Source organism: Microtus oregoni, unplaced genomic scaffold, assembly GCF_018167655.1.
Source record: "Microtus oregoni isolate MIOR12 unplaced genomic scaffold, Mior012 000034F_ref0000314, whole genome shotgun sequence".
Classification (NCBI taxonomy): Eukaryota; Metazoa; Chordata; class Mammalia; order Rodentia; family Cricetidae; genus Microtus; species Microtus oregoni.
In genome coordinates, this window is record NW_024543093.1 from 10563053 (window position 1) to 10583418 (window position 20366).

General features: G+C 48.9%; 2 protein-coding genes across 8 annotated transcripts in view; both read right to left on the reverse strand.

Annotated features, from left to right (window-relative positions):
• Colec11 (collectin subfamily member 11) overlaps positions 1 to 10253 on the reverse strand; it is a 34793-nt gene extending 24540 nt beyond the window's left edge. For 2 of the 7 annotated variants that reach the window (XM_041630359.1, XM_041630354.1), the window contains exons 1-2: positions 7718 to 7866; positions 659 to 814 (exon numbers count right to left, since the gene is read on the reverse strand). In XM_041630359.1, coding sequence (XP_041486293.1) covers positions 659 to 791 — 133 coding nt within the window. In that variant the 5' untranslated portion in view covers positions 792 to 814; positions 7718 to 7866. Of the gene's footprint in view, positions 1 to 658; positions 819 to 6946; positions 7098 to 7717; positions 7868 to 10109 lie in introns of those variants that run through there. The other 5 variants (XM_041630357.1, XM_041630356.1, XM_041630358.1 and 2 more) reach the window with 5 other exon arrangements.
• A 5670-nt stretch (positions 10254 to 15923) lies between these two features.
• Rps7 (ribosomal protein S7) lies at positions 15924 to 20360 on the reverse strand. Its single transcript, XM_041630334.1, has 7 exons — positions 20285 to 20360; positions 20006 to 20088; positions 19852 to 19923; positions 18697 to 18840; positions 18336 to 18400; positions 16444 to 16594; positions 15924 to 16031 (listed from the first exon to the last, which is right to left on the reverse strand). Exons 2-7 carry the CDS (start codon positions 20078 to 20080, stop codon positions 15954 to 15956), a joined length of 585 nt encoding a protein of 194 aa, XP_041486268.1. The 5' UTR covers positions 20081 to 20088; positions 20285 to 20360; the 3' UTR covers positions 15924 to 15953.
• Positions 20361 to 20366: the final 6 nt, after the last annotated feature.

Sequence of the window (20366 nt, forward strand, 5' to 3'; positions counted from 1 at the left end):
TCAACTGCCATCTCATTTTCCACCATCAATAGCACTGCTTTCTCTTCAGTTGTAAAAATAATTTACCAGTTGTGCCCTCTCGAGTCAGATCTCAATCTGTGAACATAAAGTTTTCATCCAGGTCATGCTTTGATAATATCTGACCCAACTATGAAGGCATGTGTCTGTCATTTTCATGCAGAACATGGACTAGTTTAATAGACTCATTGTGGATTGAAGAAAAACCACAGGCATCCCTGGACTATTGATCTATCTGCAAATGTGCCTGCAAGCAGTCTTTGTCTCTGCAGGGCAAGACTTGTAAACACTGTAGCATCATATAGCAGGAAAGAGGCTGGCTGACCTCAGTCCTCTGGCTCATGCTGGAGAAGATCAAATGAGCCAGACCTTCACACAAGGCTCCTGAAGAGCAGTCTGTGTTGCATACACATCACTGATGAGAAATCCGCAATTCCTTGGTGAGAAAAGGTTTAAATGTCATGGAACCTTAGTCTTATTGTCAGGAAATCCCAAACTCAACAGATGGGCAGATTTCCCAGGATGCTGCTGGAACAAAGCCATCCTCTGTGAGTTTGTGCTGAAGTACCAGGCCATGCAGGAGACTGAGACACCCGGAGGAGTGACCAGCGCAACACCAGAGCAGCAGAAGAACCATTACCTTTGAGGCCGGGGACAAGAATCTGCACAGAGCAGGCGTCCTCTGTGGTCTGCTGAGGACATCCAGATGGCGGCAGTGACAGGAAAGCCAGGCTAATCAGCATGCCTGCAAGAGCCAGGTCCCTCGTCATCATGAGCGCGGGCAGGACACTGACTCCTGGAAGAAGGAAGGCATAAACAGTGACAGGATCTGACACAGACAGCGCTTTGCAAACAGCGGGCCCCTGTGTACACTCCCCTCTCTCGCTGGCTCGCTACATACCAATTACCAACCTCCACTGAGAGCCTCGGAAGTTTCCCGGCAGCTAGGGCACCACGCGTGCCCAGAACACTTTCCCAAAGCCTTTGCTAAAGGTCACTCGCACTGTCCAGCCTTCCTCAGAACAAGTCACTGAGCACAAGGCCTGCCCAAGAGGCTCATCTCATCCTAATGGCAGAGATTGGGGCCCAAAGACAGCAAAGGCTCCTATGTAAGACGTGACTGTCCTGCAGAGCTTGGAGCGTGTCTAAGAGGGGATAGCCCTATGCAAAGAGGGGTCCACACTGGATGGCTCGAAAGCAGAGAAGAAAGAGAATAAGAAAGGCCAACAGTAGTGGCAAGAAGAAAGGGAGAGCTGGGCGGTCGTGGCTCACGCCTTTAATCCCAGCACTCAGGAGGCAGAGACATGCGGATCTGTGAGTTCGAGGCCAGCCTGGTCTACAAGAGCTAGTTCCAGGACAGGCTCCAAAGCTACAGAGAAACCCTGTCTTGAAAAACCTAAAAAGAAGAAGGAGAAGGAGAAAAAGAAGAAGAGGAGGAGAAGGAAGAAGAGGAAGAAAGGAAGAAAGATATATAAAAGATATATAAAAAGCAAAAAGGGAAGCTGGGCCTGGAAGCTGAGGTAGGGGGTTCTCCTTGGAGCATCAGAACCACACAATAGTAATTATAGCAATAACCACACAATTATTCATCCCAGAAGGCCTCTGGTGCTTCCTGGCACCTATCCCCTGGGTCAGCCAACCACTCAGCAATATTTCCAGGTGCCAACCTGCTGCCAGGCACAATTCCAGGTGCTAGGGTGTAGAAAGAACTAAAGTTCCTTTCCAGTCAAAGAAGACAGTCAGGGCCAGGAGAGATGGTTCAGTGGTTAAGAATATTTGCTGCTCTTACAGAGGGCCTGGGTTAGTTCTCAGGATCCCCATGGTGGTGCACAACCACCTGTAACTCTGGTTCCAGTGAGACCCAATGCCCTCTTCACCTTCTATGAGCACTGTACACACCTAGTGTGCCTATACACATGCAGGTATGCACATATACAAAAATAAATAAACCTTTTTTAAAAGAGACAAAAGGGTGGACAGATAAAACCAGAAGGAGCAGAGAAGAGCAATCTTCCCCAGGGATCAGGGGCCTGGGCATGCAGGTGCTGCTATCTAGAGACAGGGGTCAGGAGTAGCCTCCCTGGTGAAGCATCAAGAGGTTGCAGCCTCTTGATGGAGTTTGGGGAGAAGCTGCCTGGCCTGTTGAACATAAAGGAGGAAAAAGCCCTGAACAGAGTAAAGACTCAGATCTAGTGTTGCTGTGAAACCTGTGAGGGTTCCTCAAAACAAGGAGGCTTTTGATCAGGACATGGCTTTATTTTTTGTTTGTTTTTTGAGACAGGGTTTCTCTGTAGCTTTGGAGCCTGTCCTGGAACTAGCTCTTATAGACCAGGCAGACCTCGAATTCACAGAGATCCGCCGCCTGCCTCTGCCTCCCAAGTGCAGGGATTAAAGGTGTATGCCACCACCACCCAGCTAGGGGCATGGCTTTATAAAGGGCCACTTGGCTCTTCTTTGGAGACCATATTTATTGGAATAAGGATGGAAGTGAGACTCAGGGTGAGGTGGAGCACGCCCTTAATCCCCAGCATTTGTGTGGCAGAGGCTGGACAGATCTCTGTGAGCTCAAGGTCAACCTGGTCTACAGAGTTAGTTCCAGAACAGCCAACGCTACAGAGTGAGACCCTATCTCTTATTTTTTTAAAGATTTATTTATTTCTGTATATTTATCATGTATACAGTGTTCTGCCTACATGCATACCTGCAGGTCAAAAGAGGGCACCAGATCTCATTACAGAGGGTTGTGAGCCATCATGTGGTTGCTGGGAATTGAACTCAGGACCTCTAGAAGAACGGCCAGTGCTCTTAACCACTGAGCCATCTCTCAAGCCCCATGTGAGACCTCCATCTCAAAAAACAAAACAAGCAGGACAATGGTGGTTCACGCCTTTAATCCCAACATTCAGGAAACATAGACAGGCGGATCTCTGTGAGTTCGAGGTCAGCCTGCTCTACAGAGTGAGTGCCAGGACAGGCTCCAAAGCTATGAAGAAACCATTTCGAAAAGCCAAAGAACAAACAAACAAGAAAAAGGAAATGAGGAGGCCAGACAGAGGAGACTACAGTGTGCAGTTAGCAAGAAGTGGAGAGGCTGTGGCAAAGGCAGAGAAGCAAAGTATTGCTGGGGTGTATTGCAGAGGCAAACTTGATTGATTTTCACTGGATTCTATGAGAAATTCGAGGAAATGGCCAGCCAGCTACCATCCCTAGAGAACAGTGCTGGGGTGGGGGAGCAGATATGGATGAAGGGGAGGGGCTAGATTTGACTTTACGGCCAAAGAAAGCCATGAAGCTCCCATGACTAGCAGGCAACAAACTGGGTGGATGGAGCAATGGTTTAACTTGCCCGACTCAAAGATAAAAAGGTTCTGCATCCTTCCCTGACTCCAGCCATCTAGCCCTCAGAAGCAAGGGGCCCATATACACAGCCAGTGAGATCATCCTGTTGTGTCCCCCCCATAGAGAAGCCCAGGGAGTGGGGACACAAACCACATCCCAGGAGCCTTTATAGTCTGCAGAGACCCCCTATCTGGCTATGCTGACACTCACTTTAGTAACACCAAGCTCCTGATAGATTTGCCTCTAGGGAAGGATTCTCCCCAAAATGAGTGGCAAAGTTAAGATATCCAGACACCCTCCTGCTATCATGTCAGACCATGGAAAGCTGCACCTGGTGATGAGAATCTCCTGTCCCTGCTGTGTGAAGGGAAGCCATCAGAAACTCCTCTTTCAACTCAAGTACCCTCAAGGGACAACAGAAGAAAGGTTTGGCGACACTAGATGCTGACTTCCCGCCTAAGCAAAGGGGGGGCTGAAGGATGAGGGAGCACAAGACTGGACGGCACAGCATAAGCAGAGTGAGGCTTAAAGGATAGTGGAGCGTAGGATCGAAAGGTGTAGCATTTTGGGTGTAAACCAAGAGGATTGCACTCACCGACCTTGACCTTGGGACCTGGCTGAAAGTCCAGAGGCATAAAATGGAAAGCCAACCTCATCATTCAAGGGCTCAAGGAAGGAAGGCCCTGCACAGCTCAAACCGCAAAGACAAAGCCTGAGCCTGCAGAGCACAGACTTTGTTGATCTCAATGCTGCTCTGTCCTTTGAGGCTGGAGTTTGAGACCCACCTCCCATTCATTCCCACCCGCCCACACTCTGGGTCACTGGGCTGTTGGTGACTGGCAAGGTTGCCAGCCCTCTGCACGTCCATCCATGTTTGCAGGTTGACGGGAAAGAGGGAGTGCCATGGCCGTCAGAAGTTAATGAGACGCCCGCAACTGTGATAGTCAAATGTTCAAAACCGTGAGAGACAACAGCACAGCAAGCTTGACAACACGCGGGAGAACTACGGTGAAACGATGGGCTGAGAAAGCACTGTAGTCCACCAAGTTTCTGCTTTCATGAAGAAGAAAAACAAATCAAGGCAGACTACAAAATGGGAGCAAAGAAGGGCACACACAGCTGGGCTTGCCAGGGGTGAGAACACATACACACACGCATACACACACATGTGCACACACATGCACAAATGCATACACACATGCGCACACGCATATACACACATACACATACACACATGCATACACACACACAGCTAAGGAAAATCACCATGGAGAGGAATCAGCGGACATAGCACACTCTTCAGTGTCGTCACTGCTAGGCTTCAGCAGGAATTTGCTGGGGACATTGTTTCAACTCCCTTCCAACTTCTCATTTTTTTTTAAGATTTATTTATTTATTTATTTTATGCATGAGTGCTGTATCGGCATACCTGACTTTATGCCAGATGGAGCATCATATCCCACTAGAGATGGTTGGGAGCCACCATGTGGTTGCTGGGAGTTGAACTCAGGACCTCTCCAGCCCCCCAGCTTCTCATTTTTAAGAGTTACTTACACATGGGTGTGTTCATAAATGTATGAGAAATGCGATGCTAAGCTTCCATGGACCTCTGCAGGCCAGAGGTTGTCACACTTGGGTTATCGCTCTGTTGTCACTGTCCTGAAATTCCCAGCAATTTAAGAAACAGGGGATGGGCTGGAGAGATGGCTCAGTGGTTAAGAGCACTGCCTGCTCTTCCAAAGGTCCTGAGTTCAATTCCCGGCAACCACATGGTGGCTCACAACCATCTGTAGTGAGGTCTGGTGACCTCTTCTGGCCTGCAGACATACACACAGACAGAATATTGTATACATAATAAATAAATAAATAAATATTTAAAAAGAAAAAAAAGAAAAAAAAAGAAACGGGATGGCAAAACCTGTGGGTGAGCATACTCTCCTGCAGTGATCTTAACTCTACAGCACTCAGCTGCAAAGGCAATAATTGGCCATGTATAGTGAGGACATTGGTCACCCCAGAGCTTAGACAGGCAGAATTATGCAGCTCGTAAATTCAAGGCCAGCCTGGGCTCCAACAGTGAGTTTCAGGCCACTGGCTAGCCAGGGCTACATAGTAAGATTCCATTTCATCAGACAGAAAAGGGGAGCTGTGGAGAGGGCTCAATGGTTAAGAACACTTCTGCTCTTGCAGAGGACCTGAGTGTGTTTCTCAGCACTCACGTGCACAACTGCCTGTAACTAAGGAGATCTGTGCCTCTGGTCTTCCCTGGCACTTGCACACACTCTCACAGACAGACACAGGCACATATACATAATTTTAAATGATTTAAAAGGCTGGAGATGGTGGCCCATGGTTTTCATCCAAGTACGTGGGAGGCGAAGAGGATTCCTGTGGGTTTGAGACCAATCAAGGCTGCATAATGAGACCCTATCTTTATGCAGAGGGGAAAAAGCAAATATCCTTGCTGCACCCAATTCGTTGGATTAAAAACTGTTTTTGTGTTTCTGGTTTGCTCGGTGCTCCCAAGATGGCACAGCAATGTATTCCACAGAAACAAATGTTGCTGGGTGGTGGTGTGCACCCAGGAGGCAGAGGCAGGTGGGTCCCTGTGAGCTTCAAGGCCAGCCTGGTCTACAGAGTGAGTTCCAGGACAGCGAGGGCTACGCAGAGAAACCCTGTCTTGAAAGAAAACATAAACAAAAATGAAAACAAAATGTTCCTCCAGAGAGAGCAGGCATCCAGCAGGACAGTCAGCCCTTACTCTCCCATTACAAAAGGTCAGGCCACAGCAGGCAAGCAGAGAGAGCAGAGGTACAAAAAACACTCTCGCTGACTCTCCTGCCTGTGTGCCTTTACTGTCAGTTTCCTTTGAGCTAGGGGATGTGATTGGGCCTCCAGTTCAGATTCCTGCCCCAGCCCTGCTCCAGAACAGGGCAGGTGGGCACATGGGGAGGTACCATGCCCACCAGGAAGCTGGTCTGTGTCCCGGCCAGCTGCCTCCCAGGAAAGGAATTTGGTTTTATAAACGGAGCCTATACTGCAGTCCTGAAATCTTTTTAAAAACAACATCCTTATCTCTCAGCCGGGGCCCTAAGACTAAGGCCCCAATTCTATCAAAGAGACAGCTTTCTGGGGAGAGATTAAATGTGGAATTCTCAAAAGAAACGAAAAGAAACACGGAAAAATAAACTGGGAGCCGGGCGTCGGTAACACACGCCTTTAATCCCAACACTTGGGAGGCAGAGATTGGCAGATCTCTGTGAGTTCGAGGTCAGCCTGGTCTACAAGAGCTAGTTCCAGAACAGGCTCCAAAGCTACGGAGAAACCCTGTCTTGAAAAACCACAAAAAAAAAAAAAAAAAAAAAAAAAAAAAAAAAAAAAAAAAAAGCGCACTGGGAGCAGGCAGGGAGAAACACAGGAATTGTACTGCCAAACACACAAATTGACATGTCCATTAAACACCTACAGTGGAGCCCTGGATCTCACGGACCCTGAACTGCCTACTGGGAACAGCACCATTGTTTGGAAGCCTTCTCTGTCCTAAGGTGACACTGCCACCCCCACCAAGAGGCTACAGAGAGGATCTTACCAACCCGATAGTGAGGAGTGATCTGTTTGTTCTTTCTTCTCTGGCACAGATGTCTCAGAACTGGAGATGAAACTAAATGTGGAAGCTTGGAGCTCTGCTCTCCCAGGCAGGATTAATCATCAAATCGAGCCCCATTGTGCCATGCAATGGCCTAAGGATGCAACAATTTCAATGTGGAGCTGCCACCTGGGGCCACTCGGACACAAACAGTCCCGAAGCCGGGCGTCAGAGCTCAAGCGACTAACCTTTTGATTTGCTCCCCTGTCCAGCGCTGGGAGACCCGATGCCCACTGTTAGATGGCTCCCCTGAGGGAAATGTCCCTTCCTCCCTGCCACCCCCTCCACCTGAGACCCCCTGCTGGGTGTGCCTTTGAGCTATAGGTCTCTGAGCAGGGCTCGCTAAGCTGTCAGGCCATAAGTGCTGCTCAGCAATAGTCTAGGGTATGTTCCTCCCCCACTGGAGTTAGAAATGATCACTCCAACCTCTGGGCACCGAGTAACCTAAGTGTCTGTAATTCTATCATCTATCAGAATCGGCCTCTGTTGGTCTCTCAAAGATTCCTCCATTAACTACTGAGCTAAACAAACTCTAAAACTTGAGTGTCTGGTTTATGGACCAACTCCAGTATGCTTGGATCTGAGGCCGAGTCCCACCTTGCCAAATTCCAAAGCCTGAATCTACCCTCCAGTCCTGTTTGGCAATTTGCCCTCCTATCTGTGCCTCAACACCTGTCCAATCCTGGCCTGGTGTCCTGGGGTAGCATCTCCTACCTGGATGCACACTAGGCGAAGGTGCTGTCCTGACGGTCCCCGGCTAGCAGAGATACTGCTTCAAGGAGCCTCATGGCTGCTTATTTACAGAGAGCAGCTGCAGTCCAACTCAGAGGGAACCCGTGCCTGGGCTGTCAGACAGCCCAGCGACTCTGCTGGAGGCTGCAGCCTTATCTGTAAGAGCTTCCTGCCTGAAACCATCAGCTGTCCTGCAGGACTCTGAGGAGTGTGGGAACACGGCCCCTGCTGCCAGGCTGGGGTGCCTGGAGATCCCAGCCAACCCCCACCCCAAACATTCTGTCTAGGTTTTGGTTTTCTGTCCTGTGTCTTTTCTTTTTCTTCAAATAAGTAACAAAAGCTGAACATGGTGGTGAATACTGGCAATCTCTGCGTTCTGAAGACTGAAGCAGGAGGATTGCTGTGAGTTAGAGGCCAGCTTGCACAGTGTAGCAGGTTTCAGGACAGCCAGAAGTACATAGTGAGATTGTGTCTCAAATCAAATAAATAAAAACAAACAAGTTGGAGAGTAATGAGGGAGCCGGGCGATAGCTGACGTGAACCTCTGCCACACATAGGTGCCTGCTTACAGGCATACACTAACACAAGATATGACCACAACTTGGAGAAACGGCCAAGGATTCTGTGCGTGGCAAAGCAGACTCCATGAGTCACTCACTGCACAGTTCCATCTATAAAATACTCCTGAGAGCCTGTTTGGAGGCTCAGCACAGCCATTCGAACCCGCTCAAAGGGACAACAGTCCTCCCCCATTGGGGAAGGTCTCCCACCGACATGCAGCTTCAGGGTAGGTGCATGAATTCATGCATGGAAGCTGGACCAGCCAAAGCAGCTTCGTGATCGATGGGGTGAATGATACTGCAGCCATATTGCCCTCACATCCCATTCATACAATACTCTCAAAGTGACAAAACTAGCCTGGTGGTGGTGGCCCGCACCTCTAATTCCAGTACTCAGAGGTAGAGGCAGGTGATTCTCTGTGTGTTTGAGGCCAGTCTGGTCTATGGAGTGAGCCCAGGACAATCAGCGCTACACAGAGAAGCCCTGTCTCAAAAAGAAAAAAAAAAGTGACAAAACTATAAAAATCAAGGACAGATCATTGTTGGCCAGGGCACTGGGTCTCAAGCACTTGACTCGCGGGGGCAGTGGTGGCGCACGCCTTTAATCCCAGCACTTGGGAGGCAGAGGCAGGCGGATCTCTGTGAGTTTGAGGCCTGCCTGGTCTAAAAGAGCTAGTTCAAGGACAGCTAGGGCTGTTGCGCAGAGAAACTCTGTCTCAAAAAACCAAAATAAATAAATATAAATAAATAAAGGTGACTTGACTCGCCTACTCACGTTGGAATCTGGGCTGTAGTACTGTGCCAAACCTTCCACTGGGGAAGTTGGGCTCAGAAAAACTGGATTACCTTCTACAACTGCATGAGAATCTACGATCACCTCCAAAGAAAGCTTAACTTTTTAAAATTATGTTTTGCTTCTGAGGCAGACTCTCATGTAGCTCAAACTGCCCTCACACTTATAGAAATGGCCCTGTTCACATCTCCAAAGTTCACAGTACACAGAGCCAAGAGTCCCTCCTATGACCTGTCCCTGCAAACTGGCAGACACCCCCGCCTGCCCTAAGGCGATAGAGAGCCCGGAAAGCCTAAGGACCTTTTTGAGGGGGAGGAGGGGCATTTGAGACAGCTTCTCTGTGCAACCCTGGCTGTTCTGGAAGTTGCTTTGGAGACCAAACTACCTTCAGACTCAGAGATCTGCTTGCCTCTGCCTCCCAAGTGTCTCTTAGTGCTGGGATAACATGAACCTTCAGCCTTGCCCAGGTTCCAGGGATTGAGCTCAGGACCCTGTACATGCCAGGCAGACACTATCCATCAACTAATCTATTTCCCCAAGCCATCCTGAGGACTTTTTTAAAAGTGCCAACAAAAGCCAGGTGGTGGTGGCACATGCCTTTAATCCCAGCACTCAGGGAGGCAAAGGCAGGCAGATTTCTGTGAGTTCGAGGTCAGTCTGGTTTACAGAGTGAGTTCCAGGACAGTCAGAGATACACAGAGAAACTGTCTCTAAAAAAAACAAAAAAGAATTTTAAAAAATACCAGCAAGCCGGGCGGTGGTGGCGCACGCCTTTAATCCCAGCACTCGGGAGGCAGAGGCAGGCGGATCTCTGTGAGTTCGAGGCCAGCCTGGTCTACAAGAGCTAGTTCCAGGACAGGAACCAAAAGCTACGGAGAAACCCTGTCTCGAAAAATAAAATAAAATAAAAATAAAAAAAAAATACCAGCAAAATACTCCCCATTACAAAAACAGTGGTAATTTAACTTGCCTAGATTGAATGAATAGGTTGTGAGTTAGAACTTTGGTATTATAAGCTTACCTTGGAGCCACAAGCTAGTGTCAAAAGTCACCAGGAAGCAATAGCCACTCCTGCCCTGGAAGCAAGTCACTGCTTTCCTCTTCTCTGCCCTGACAGCACCCAGCACAGGGTTAGAGTCATTCGCCTGGGAGCTCTAACCCCGCAGACCATCCCCTTCCCGGCCAGAACAAGACTGGCCCATGTCCAGTGAGTGTTTACATCTCTCCGAGATAACCGTGGAGTTTGCATACAAGAGTCACATGAAACCCACTCTGCTCCGGCTGGGAAACTTCCCTGGGGGGTCACACCGGACGTGCTGCCGTATCTGTGGGACACTTTGTCCATCAGGGCATTCCCCACTACCACCTCCCCAAAGGCTCTCATCACTCGCTGGGAGCGCCTGAGTTTCCGGAGAGTGCACAGCACTTGGTTGACTATACTATCCTAAGCCTAGTCCCTCTGGAATACGGAGCAGAGACCACAGTGAGGCACTGGAAACCTCTCTTCTTGCCAAGTACTTAAAAGGTCTTGACTACTTAGCCATTTAACGCATTTACCCAGTGTTAAGATTCTGGATGGCACCATTTACATGATAGTGACACGGGAAAGTGGCCATAACAGGCTACCATCAGATGTCCAGAGGGCCTGCCCAGAGGTTCTCACAAGGAGCCTGCACTGGTGGTGCCTACATTCAGAAGTCAGAAAGAGGGGATCAGAACCCCTGGAACTGGAGACACAGAACTTTGTATATTTGTGAACTGCCATGTGAGTACTGGTACCAAGATCAGTTCTCTGCAAAGGGTATCATATGTTCTTAACCACTGGGCCATCTCTCCACCTCTAGACCCTAGGGTTTATGAACTGATAGTTTGAGTGTAGACATCCCAGAATGCTCATTTGTAATATGTTCTCAAGGCTGGGGTGGCTGGGCCAGAGACACTTAAGAAACCGTGGTCAGCCTCTCAGTGGATGTCGGGATATTGCTGAGTCTGCCCCAGTATGTCAGCAGCCCCGTATTGGTTGTGACTGGTCTTCCACTTCAAGCCTCAAAAGCCAGCCATGCTAACCTACTTGTTTAGCTGCTCTAAAGCCCTGGGGGAAGAATCAACAGACTTGACACAAGGACACAAGAGAGGACCTGCTGGGTACAGTGTCTGTCCATAGCAGAACCGCCACTCAACCAGTGACCGCTAGGAAATAGAGCAGTCGTATAAACATGCCGGAATGATCACAGCCGTGACACAAATCACAGTGTGGCTTCCTCATACGGCCAGAAAGTCAAACTAAAATGAGCATGGAGGGCAGCTGTAAGGTGCCACTGACTGACACAGACTCCACTGTCCCTTCAAGTCATCTCGGAGAGTTTGGCCATCCAGTGAGGTAAAAAAGCAAGCCTTCTCAAGGCGGTTAGAAAAGCAGCGATTTAAGTTACTCCTAAAAGTATACTGAGTAGTTGGTAGGCTTGTTTTTAAAAATATTTTAGATTTCACCCAGGCGGTGGTGGTGCATGCCTTTCAACCCAGCACTCAGGACACAGAGGCAGGCAGATCTCTGTAAGTTCGAGGTCAGCCTGGTCTACGGAGCAAGTTCCAGAACAGCCAGGGCTAGACACATAGAATCTTGAAAACAAACAAACAGCCGGGCCGTGGTGGTGCACGCCTTTAATCCCAGCACTCGGGAGGCAGAGGCAGGCGGATCTCTGTGAGTTCGAGACCAGCCTGGTCTACAAGAGCTAGTTCCAGGACAGGCTCCAAAACCACAGAGAAACCCTGTCTCGAAAAACCAAAAAAAAAAAAAAAAAAAAAAAAAAAAAAAAAAAAGAAAACAAACAAACAAACGCTCTACAGTTGGATCTTACGGAGACATTCTCGTATTTCCTTTCAGATGACAAGAACTAGCCCGGACACCGTCTCTCTGATCTGTCTCTAAATGTAGAGTTTAATTATGGCTGTTAGCACATGCAGGGGTGGTACTGTGCATGGAGCATGGGAACTTAGTGGCTGCAGAACTGAAGACAAAGCCTCCTCGTACCCAGCAACCTCCCCATACCCAATCAACTGCTAATTGTCAGAAGCCCAAGGAGGAGGGGTGGGGCTTCATGACCCCTTCCCTCATGTTTCTTTTTTAATTTTTTTTTTTTTCGAGACAGGGTTTCTCTGTGATTTTGGAGCCTTTCCTGGAACTAGCTCTTGTAGACCAGGCTGGTCTCAAACTCACAGAGATCCGCCTGCCTCTGCCTCCCAAGTGCTGGGATTAAAGGCGTGCGCCACCACCACCCGGCCCCTCATGTTTCTTTGACTTCAAGTGTTATTGATCAAAGCAATAGGGATAACTGCACTTCATATTGCCTTCTAAAGTATCTTGAACCCTATCAAGTAATTCCTGAGATTCTTGCTGGGCAGTAAAGAACCAAGTAGCCGGGCGGGTGGTGGTGATGCATGCCTTTAATCCCAGCACTTGGGAGGCAGAGGCAGGTGGATCTCTGTGAGTTCGAGGCCAGCCTGGTCTACAAGTGCTAGTTCCAGGATAGGCTCCAAAGCTACAGAGAAACTCTGTCTCGAAAAACCAAAAAAGAACCCAGTTATGTCTTTTCTAAAGATTTTTCTTTTGAGTGTTTGCCTTCATGTATGTCCAGGGCCCTCAATGTGTATGACTGGTGGCCCCAGAGGCTAGAAGTCAGATCCCTGAAACACATGAGCCACCCTCTAAGTGTGGGGAATAAAACGAGCATCCTATGCACATCCTCACACACACCTTTTTTTGGTCAAAACCTCCCTTAGATTTGTTCCTAAAACTCTTTACTTGTGACATTTCAACCCTTGGTTGTGGGGAGGTATGCTGGGAATCAAACCTAGGGTTTTTGTTTGGTTTGGGTTTCTGTGTAGCTTTGGAGCCTGTCCTGGAACTAGCTTTGTAGACCAGGCTGGCCTCAAACTCAGAGATCCACCTGCCTCTGCCTCCTGAGTGCTGGGATTAAAGGTGTGTGCCACCACTGCCCAGCAAACCTAGGGTTCTCTGTATGCTAAACCTGTGCTTTATATTAACATAACCCCCAGTAATAAAATTAATCAGTGCTATGGACATGGATTATGTGAATTCAAGGTCAGCCTCATCTTTAGAGTCCTTGTCTCAAACAAAACAAAAATTATAAGCCAGAAAGATGACTCAGCAAGCAAAACAGTTTCGGGTAAGACAAATTGACCCATGTGAAGAAAGTATCAGTCCACAGTTGGCCTGACTTCACACAAACCCCATGGCATGAACACATCACAGGCAAGACAGTTTTGTTTTTTTAGGATAGGGGGGCGTTGAGACAGGGTTTCTCTGCGCAGACTAGACTGGCCTGCCTCTGCCTCCTGTGCTGGAATAAAAGGCAAGAGCCACCAAACCCAGCTTTTAAAAAAGTTTTGATCAAAGTAGTAATAGCACCTGAGCCTTTTTTTTTTTTTTTTTTTTTTTTTTCGAGACAGGGTTTCTCTGTGGCTTTGGAGCCTGTCCTGGAACTAGCTCTGTAGACCAGGCTGGTCTCGAACTCACAGAGATCCACCTGCCTCTGCCTCCCGAGTGCTGGGATTAAAGGCGTGCGCCACCATCGCCTGGCACCTGAGCCTTTTTGTTTAAATACTATAGTTTTGTTTTGGCTGAGACAGGGTCTCACTATGTAGCTCCAGTTGTCCTCAAACCCACAGAAATCTGCCTGCCTCTCAAGTGCTGGTATTTAAAGATACTGGCCTTTTTGTTTGCTTTTTTGAGACAGAGTTTACTCTGTTTAACAGCCCTGGCTCTCCTGGAACTCACTTTGTAGACCAGGATGGTCTTGAACTCAAGAAATCCGCCTGCCTCTGCCTCCCAAGTGCAGGGATTAAAGGCGTGCGCCACCATCGCCCAACTAAAGAGACTGCTCTTTTTTTAACATAATTAGCTTTGAAAAACTGACAGCAACTTAATGACTACCAGTTAAGAAGCTAATTATTGCTCTCAAGTCACTATAGCTGAAAAGGATCCCACTATGGAGCCTGCTGACTTAAAACTCGTGTAGACCAGACTGGAGACCAGAGATCATCTGCTCTGCCTCTAGAGTGATGGGATTAAATGTGTGCCACCGCAGTGTGAGAGCTTCAAGGTCTAATCTAAATCAGTCTCAAACTCAACACTTGGGAGAGAATTTTGAACTTCTGGTTTTTCTGCCTCTACCTCCCACACACTGGGACTACAAGCATTAAAGGGTTGTAAATTCTATGCTGGGAGCTAATTGTAATCCCAGCATATAGGAGGCAAGCAGAAGAATCTTAAATCCAAGGCCAGCATTGGTTAGAGGGATACTTATTTGCAAAGCTGGGCATGACGGCTCATGCAGCAAAGGTACACTGCTCCAACATGACTGGAAACCCCTGCCGACTTTGCATCAACTGAGAACTTTTGAGAACATCCAATATCTCCAATTCTTACTAAAAATTCCCACTTAATAACCCAAACCTCTTCACAGCTGCTTGAAAGGACAATACCCCCTAAATTGGAGGAATAAGAATCTGTCACTTTCTAAACTCTAAGTGGATCTGCCCCATCAGGCTGGTCCCAGGATAATGCGCAGCTAAACACACTGTTCACCTCAGCTTCTAGGTTTATAGCAACACCAAGTCCTTCATGACATTCATCAGGCATGTTCCAATTGGCAATTTCTATTTTAACAATCAATTTTGTGACCAGGCGGTGACGGCATGCCTTTAATCCCAGCACCTGGGAGGCAGATTCTTTAAATTTGAGGCCGGGCGGTGGTGGCACATGCCTTTAATCCCAGCACTTGGGAGGCAGAGGCAGGCGGATATCTCTAAGTTCGAGACCAGCCTGGTCTACAAGAGCTAGTTCCAGGACAGGCTCCAAAACCACAGAGAAACCCTGTCTCGAAAAATCAAAAAAAAAAAAAAAAAAGTTCGAGGCCAGCCTGGTCTACAAGCCAGGTCAGGCTCCAAAACTACAGAGAAACCCTGTCTCAGAAAAACAAAAATAAAAAAAATCAAATTTGTGTATTTGTGTTTTACCTGTATGTTGTATGTGTACATCATGCCTGGTGCCAAGCCAGAAAAAAATCAATCTCCTGGAATGGATGGTTGAACTTCCATGTGAGCACTAGGATCAAACCCAGGTCCTCAGGAAGAGCAGCTGGTTTTCCAAATAGTGAACCCTCCACTCCTTTTGGCTTGAGGCCTTTTGTGTAACCCAGGATAGCCCCAAATTCACCACCCCCTTTCTCAGCTACCAGAGCGCACCACCAAGCTGCACTAAACTGATGGACTCTACTGCAGAGCCATGAGCTGACCAAGTGGTGCTTGAAGCCAAGGGAACACTATATAACCACAGCTCCTATAGAAGTAGGCAGACAGCAGGAGTTACTCATACACATTCACTGTGAACCACAGTGAAGGTAGACACCTGCATCCCCTTCCTCTACACTGTGCCTGCCAGCTTTTAGCAGGCCTCAAGTTAGCAGGAGCTACTCGACATAAGTGGCGCCAGGGACCCAACACAGCACACAGGCAGCCTCCCATGCATTTATCTAACCCGCTTAAGGTTAGCAATGGATGCCTACTCCACCTGCAGCTTCTGCCTGATCCACATTAGGAGCCTCCTAAGCACTCAAGGCTTTGATTTTTGTGGACACTGCCGTTTCCACTCAACCTGATGTGGAGTTACACGAAACGAAAACCAGGAGACGTGCTATAGCAAGAACCTGCTCACTGTATGTGAAGACGCATACTTCAAACTTCAACTTGCTCAGGAAGCTACCGCTGTTGTATATCCACGGCCCCGAGACTTTGAAAAAGAACAACCAAACACTACGAATGACACTTTATTCAGTCATTTTCTTTACAACTGAAACTCTGGGAATTCAAAATTAACATCCTTGCCCGTGAGCTTCTTATACACACCAGAAAAAGTTTCCACCTGAAAAAAAAAAAAAAGACATAATTCATCACCAATTCATGACTTTTAAATGTGCGACAGCACCGAAATCTAATGCATCCTGTACGGTTTCCTCTTCAGCAACTAAGTAAGGGCTGTGCAGGACACGACTCCTGCAACTCTTGGCCTTGGCACAGGCCTAACTCCAACACTGAGGCAAAACCATTCAACCAAGCTACCCATGGGCAGCAGGTATCAGCACAGCGCCCACTGCCCCAGTCATTCTAATATACCACCATCCACCCAAGTCCTCATCCTTGCTTCCATATCTCCTAGTTAGTTAAAAGGGTCCAGAGCACTCCAGTTTCTAAAGCATCCCCAACACAGAATCAGACGGACAGAAGAGTGATGGGGAAGACCTGACCATGGGCTAGGGACTGAGCTGTTCCCTTACCTTGTGCTCCACGTTGTTCTGCTGTGCTTTGTCTAAATGAACCTTTATGAGCCGGCTGCCGTCCAGTTTCACTCGGATCCTCTTGCCCACAATCTCACTTGGGAAGACCAAGTCCTCAAGGATGGCGTCGTGCACTGCAGTGAGTGTACGGCTGAAAGAATGACAACAGTGAGCAACACTGCAGAAGGCGCCCTTGGAATACAAGGAAAACAGCCGAGGCCAGATTCCCAAAAGCAAGTTAACACGAGCCGAGTGTGATGGCTCATGCCTGTGACACAAACACTTGAGAAACCGAGGCAGGATTTCCCGTGAGTTCAGTCAGGGACAACCAGGAGTCCTTGTCTCAAACAACACATTTGGCTCCTACTGAGGCTATTTATGCAACCAGCACCCCAGAGAATAAAACTTTTGAATGACAAGCAAGTCAGGATTTATGTCCAAAGCTGTATAACACCTGGCAACCTACACTCTCAGAGTGTCCCAACCCCAAGGCCTGGCAAGCTGCATGATGGTTCCCTGACTTCCAAGCACAGGTGCAAACAGCCTAGCCAGACATTTAACACACCGGACCAACCCTGCAAGCACCCCAGCTTACCAAGAGATCACTGTGGGTGTCAAGTGTCACTTACATGTGTTCACAGGACACCTGAGAGCTGCAGGCACCAGTGCTCATCACAACACACCATCAGCCCGGAAAATGCACTAAATCCAGAATCCCAACCAGACTTTCTCCTGAGTATACACTATTATAAAGCCACCCCACCCTAGCCAGGAGCCATCTGTAATTCCAAACTCTGGAACGGGTGCTATGGCTGTCAGTCTTAAGAACACACAGCAAGTGTGTACAGGAAGTGCATGCTATTCAGACTCCACCCTGTCTGTGCTCACCAGCAGGACAGGACCATCCAGCAATCAGACGGCTGCTGCCTGCTCCTCTTTAAAGCACATTATCACACTGGACCAGGTCTGGAGGCAGAAGTATTACAGGACTACCGCTCCCTGCCAAGGACCTCAGTGTTGGGACCAGAAGCTGCTAAGGTCACTGGGAACATGGCAGCCATGACCGACAATCTCAGCTCTGCTGTGCATGAGCTACTCAACCTACAATCATGACCAGGCTCCAAGGACTATAGTCGCAAACCTCACTAAAAATTATGGCAAAAATCCTGCCATTCCAGCTATTCATGAAAAACTGGCCTCATCGGTGACTATCACCCCTCTTCTTTCCTACAGACAGCATTTACCCACACATCAAATTCCCACCAATTTCCCAGTGGCTTTCAGAACAAGGTTGAATTAAGACAAATTCCTAGCATTATTAACCACACAATATTGCAATACAAACAACACCCACGGGGCACAATGGTGTGCAACTGTAATCCCAGCACTTGAGCAGTGGTGGCAGGGTGAGTGGAAGGACAGACTTGTCTAACAGAAAGGTAACAGCAAACCCGGACTTCAAAATCACTGACACAACACACAATACAAATTCTGTCTGAAGTAGATTGCCTATAGCAGTTATTAACCTCAATCTGGTCCCTGAGGCTCTGCAGGGACCTATTATACAAATGTGATACAGTTACAGCAACAGCAACACCACCAGGAGGCCTAACTCAAAAAGCAACGTGAAGTCACCACGAGCATCTGCCTATAGCAGATGACACAGCTAATCAGCTAGCACCAGGGAAGCCATGCTGTCTCTAACACAGCACCTCAGTTATACCCAACAGACTTCAGGCCTCACCTGGGTGGTACCACTGACCTACAATACTATTATTACATCAGACCACATATAAGCAGAGAATGCCACCCAAGGAGGACTGCATACCAAGAACGTGCCCCGCACCCGTCAGCAGCCACCAAATGAAGCGTGGAGCAGATAACACACTCACCTTCTGGGGCGCTTCTGCTTATTTTTCGTACGGCTTTTCCGAGTTGGCTTGGGCAGAATCCTCCTCTTTTATGATGAAAACAAAAACAGTGCGTGAGTTGATGTCAGGCTAAGAAATGTCCAACTGCTTTCCACACTCAAACAGCCATGACCCTGCACTACCCTGCTTCAACCGTCCTCTAACCAGCTCTATACTGCACCCCCACTCCGCACCAAAGCACCTAAATTTCAAGCACTGTGTCTTACCAGAGGGAGCGCACTTCAATATTCTAACCCCAATGCCAAGTTTTCCACCAACAGGGTTGTCACAGTCTCGCCCCGACCCCTGAACCCAAGAGGTTTGCAATACAGCGAGCAGATACCTGAGCAATGAAGACTACGTGTTTCCCGCTGAACTTTTTCTCCAATTCACGAACCAGCCGGACTTGGATTTTTTGGAAGGATTTCAGCTGAGGAACTGGTACAAAAATTATGATGGCTTTCCGGCCACCACCAACTTCAATTTCCTAAGAGGGAAAGAGTCCATGGCGTTTTAAATTAAGTCCTTCACTTCCATTCCCCCCCACTCAGCACCGCTCAATGCAAATATAGTGAGGCAGACTGTGCAGACCTGGCTGGCCTTTGACAGAGATACCTGCCCCTGCCTCACAAGAGAGGGGTCTAATGTCCCGTTCTGATGCTTCACTAACAGCTTCCAAACAACACTCTCCTACGGTTTAGATATTGCCTAGGGGTCCTGAAGTTCATGAGCTAAAGCCAAACCCTCACTTTGAGGTACTGAGAGCGGGGTTAGGGTCCAGAGGTGGAGTCTCCAGGGTAAAATGAAGAGCTCACAAAAATGTCACCCCAGCATTAATTAATGCGGTTTACTCTACAAGAGGCACAAAACGGCAAGTAGGGATACATGTCCACTGCCCCAGCCATGGAGAGGTGGAGGAAGACCAAGTTCACCAGGCCCAGCCTAGGTTAAAAGAGACTTGTCTCACCAGTCAGGGGCATACCATCCAGAACTGGTTACGGCCAGCCTCTGGATCCCCCAACATGATGGAACCATCCGCAAGGGTAAACTTTAAAATTTTACTATTGCCTGAGTGTCCCCGGTGTCAAGCCTCTTCACGATACTCTAAACCACCCAAAGACAGTATGATCTTGACAATAAAAGCTTCACAAGACACTCCCCGGGGCTAGGGTGGACTCAGCGGGGTGAGGACGGCACTTTGTGGGCTTCCAATGGATCAGGTTCAATTCCCAGCACTCACAACCATCCAGTTCCGGGGACACACGTGGTGGTGCTTAAGGAACACAACCAACCACTCACGCTTAAAGAGATCTTAAACAGAACCCTGCCATACCAAAAACTCAAGAGAAACCCCACCAGCCGCGACTGTCCTGTGTGGAGTCACACTGGGTCGAAACACTTGCAGGAAGGCCACGTATCGAGTCAGTGACCAGGCATGAAATCGTAGCATCCCATGCGGCTGGATGCACGGGGTGCGCAACCCGGGGTCCCCACTCACCTTGGCCGCAGTAATGTTGAGCTCCCGCAGCTGCGCCTTGAGATCCGAGTTCATCTCCAGCTCGAGCAGCGCCTGCGGGCAGATACGGAAACCGTGGGTGCCGCGCCGGGGAGGGGATCGGGGAGGACACCCGGAGGCCGGGAGACACACTCACCTGAGAGATGCCGGACTCGAACTCGTCCGGCTTCTCGCCATTGGGCTTGACGATCTTGGCGCTCGAGCTGAACATGGCTCGCCCTGGGGGGAGGGAGCAAGGCGCCGTCGGTCACCCGGCTCGCGGGGCACCCGGCCCGGGCCATCGACTGGCGCACACCGCGTCATCCGCCGCATCCCCGCCCGGGACGCATGGACCGCAGTCCCGCAGGTACCCCGAGGGTCCCCCTCCCCGACCTCCGCGGAAAAACCACGGCGCCATCGCCGGCCGCGAACCTACCTTACGGAGTGCCGGCTTGGAAAGAGGCCCAGCTCTCGCGAGAACTGCTCATATCCGGGTGGAGGCCGAAAAGAGGCGGGAC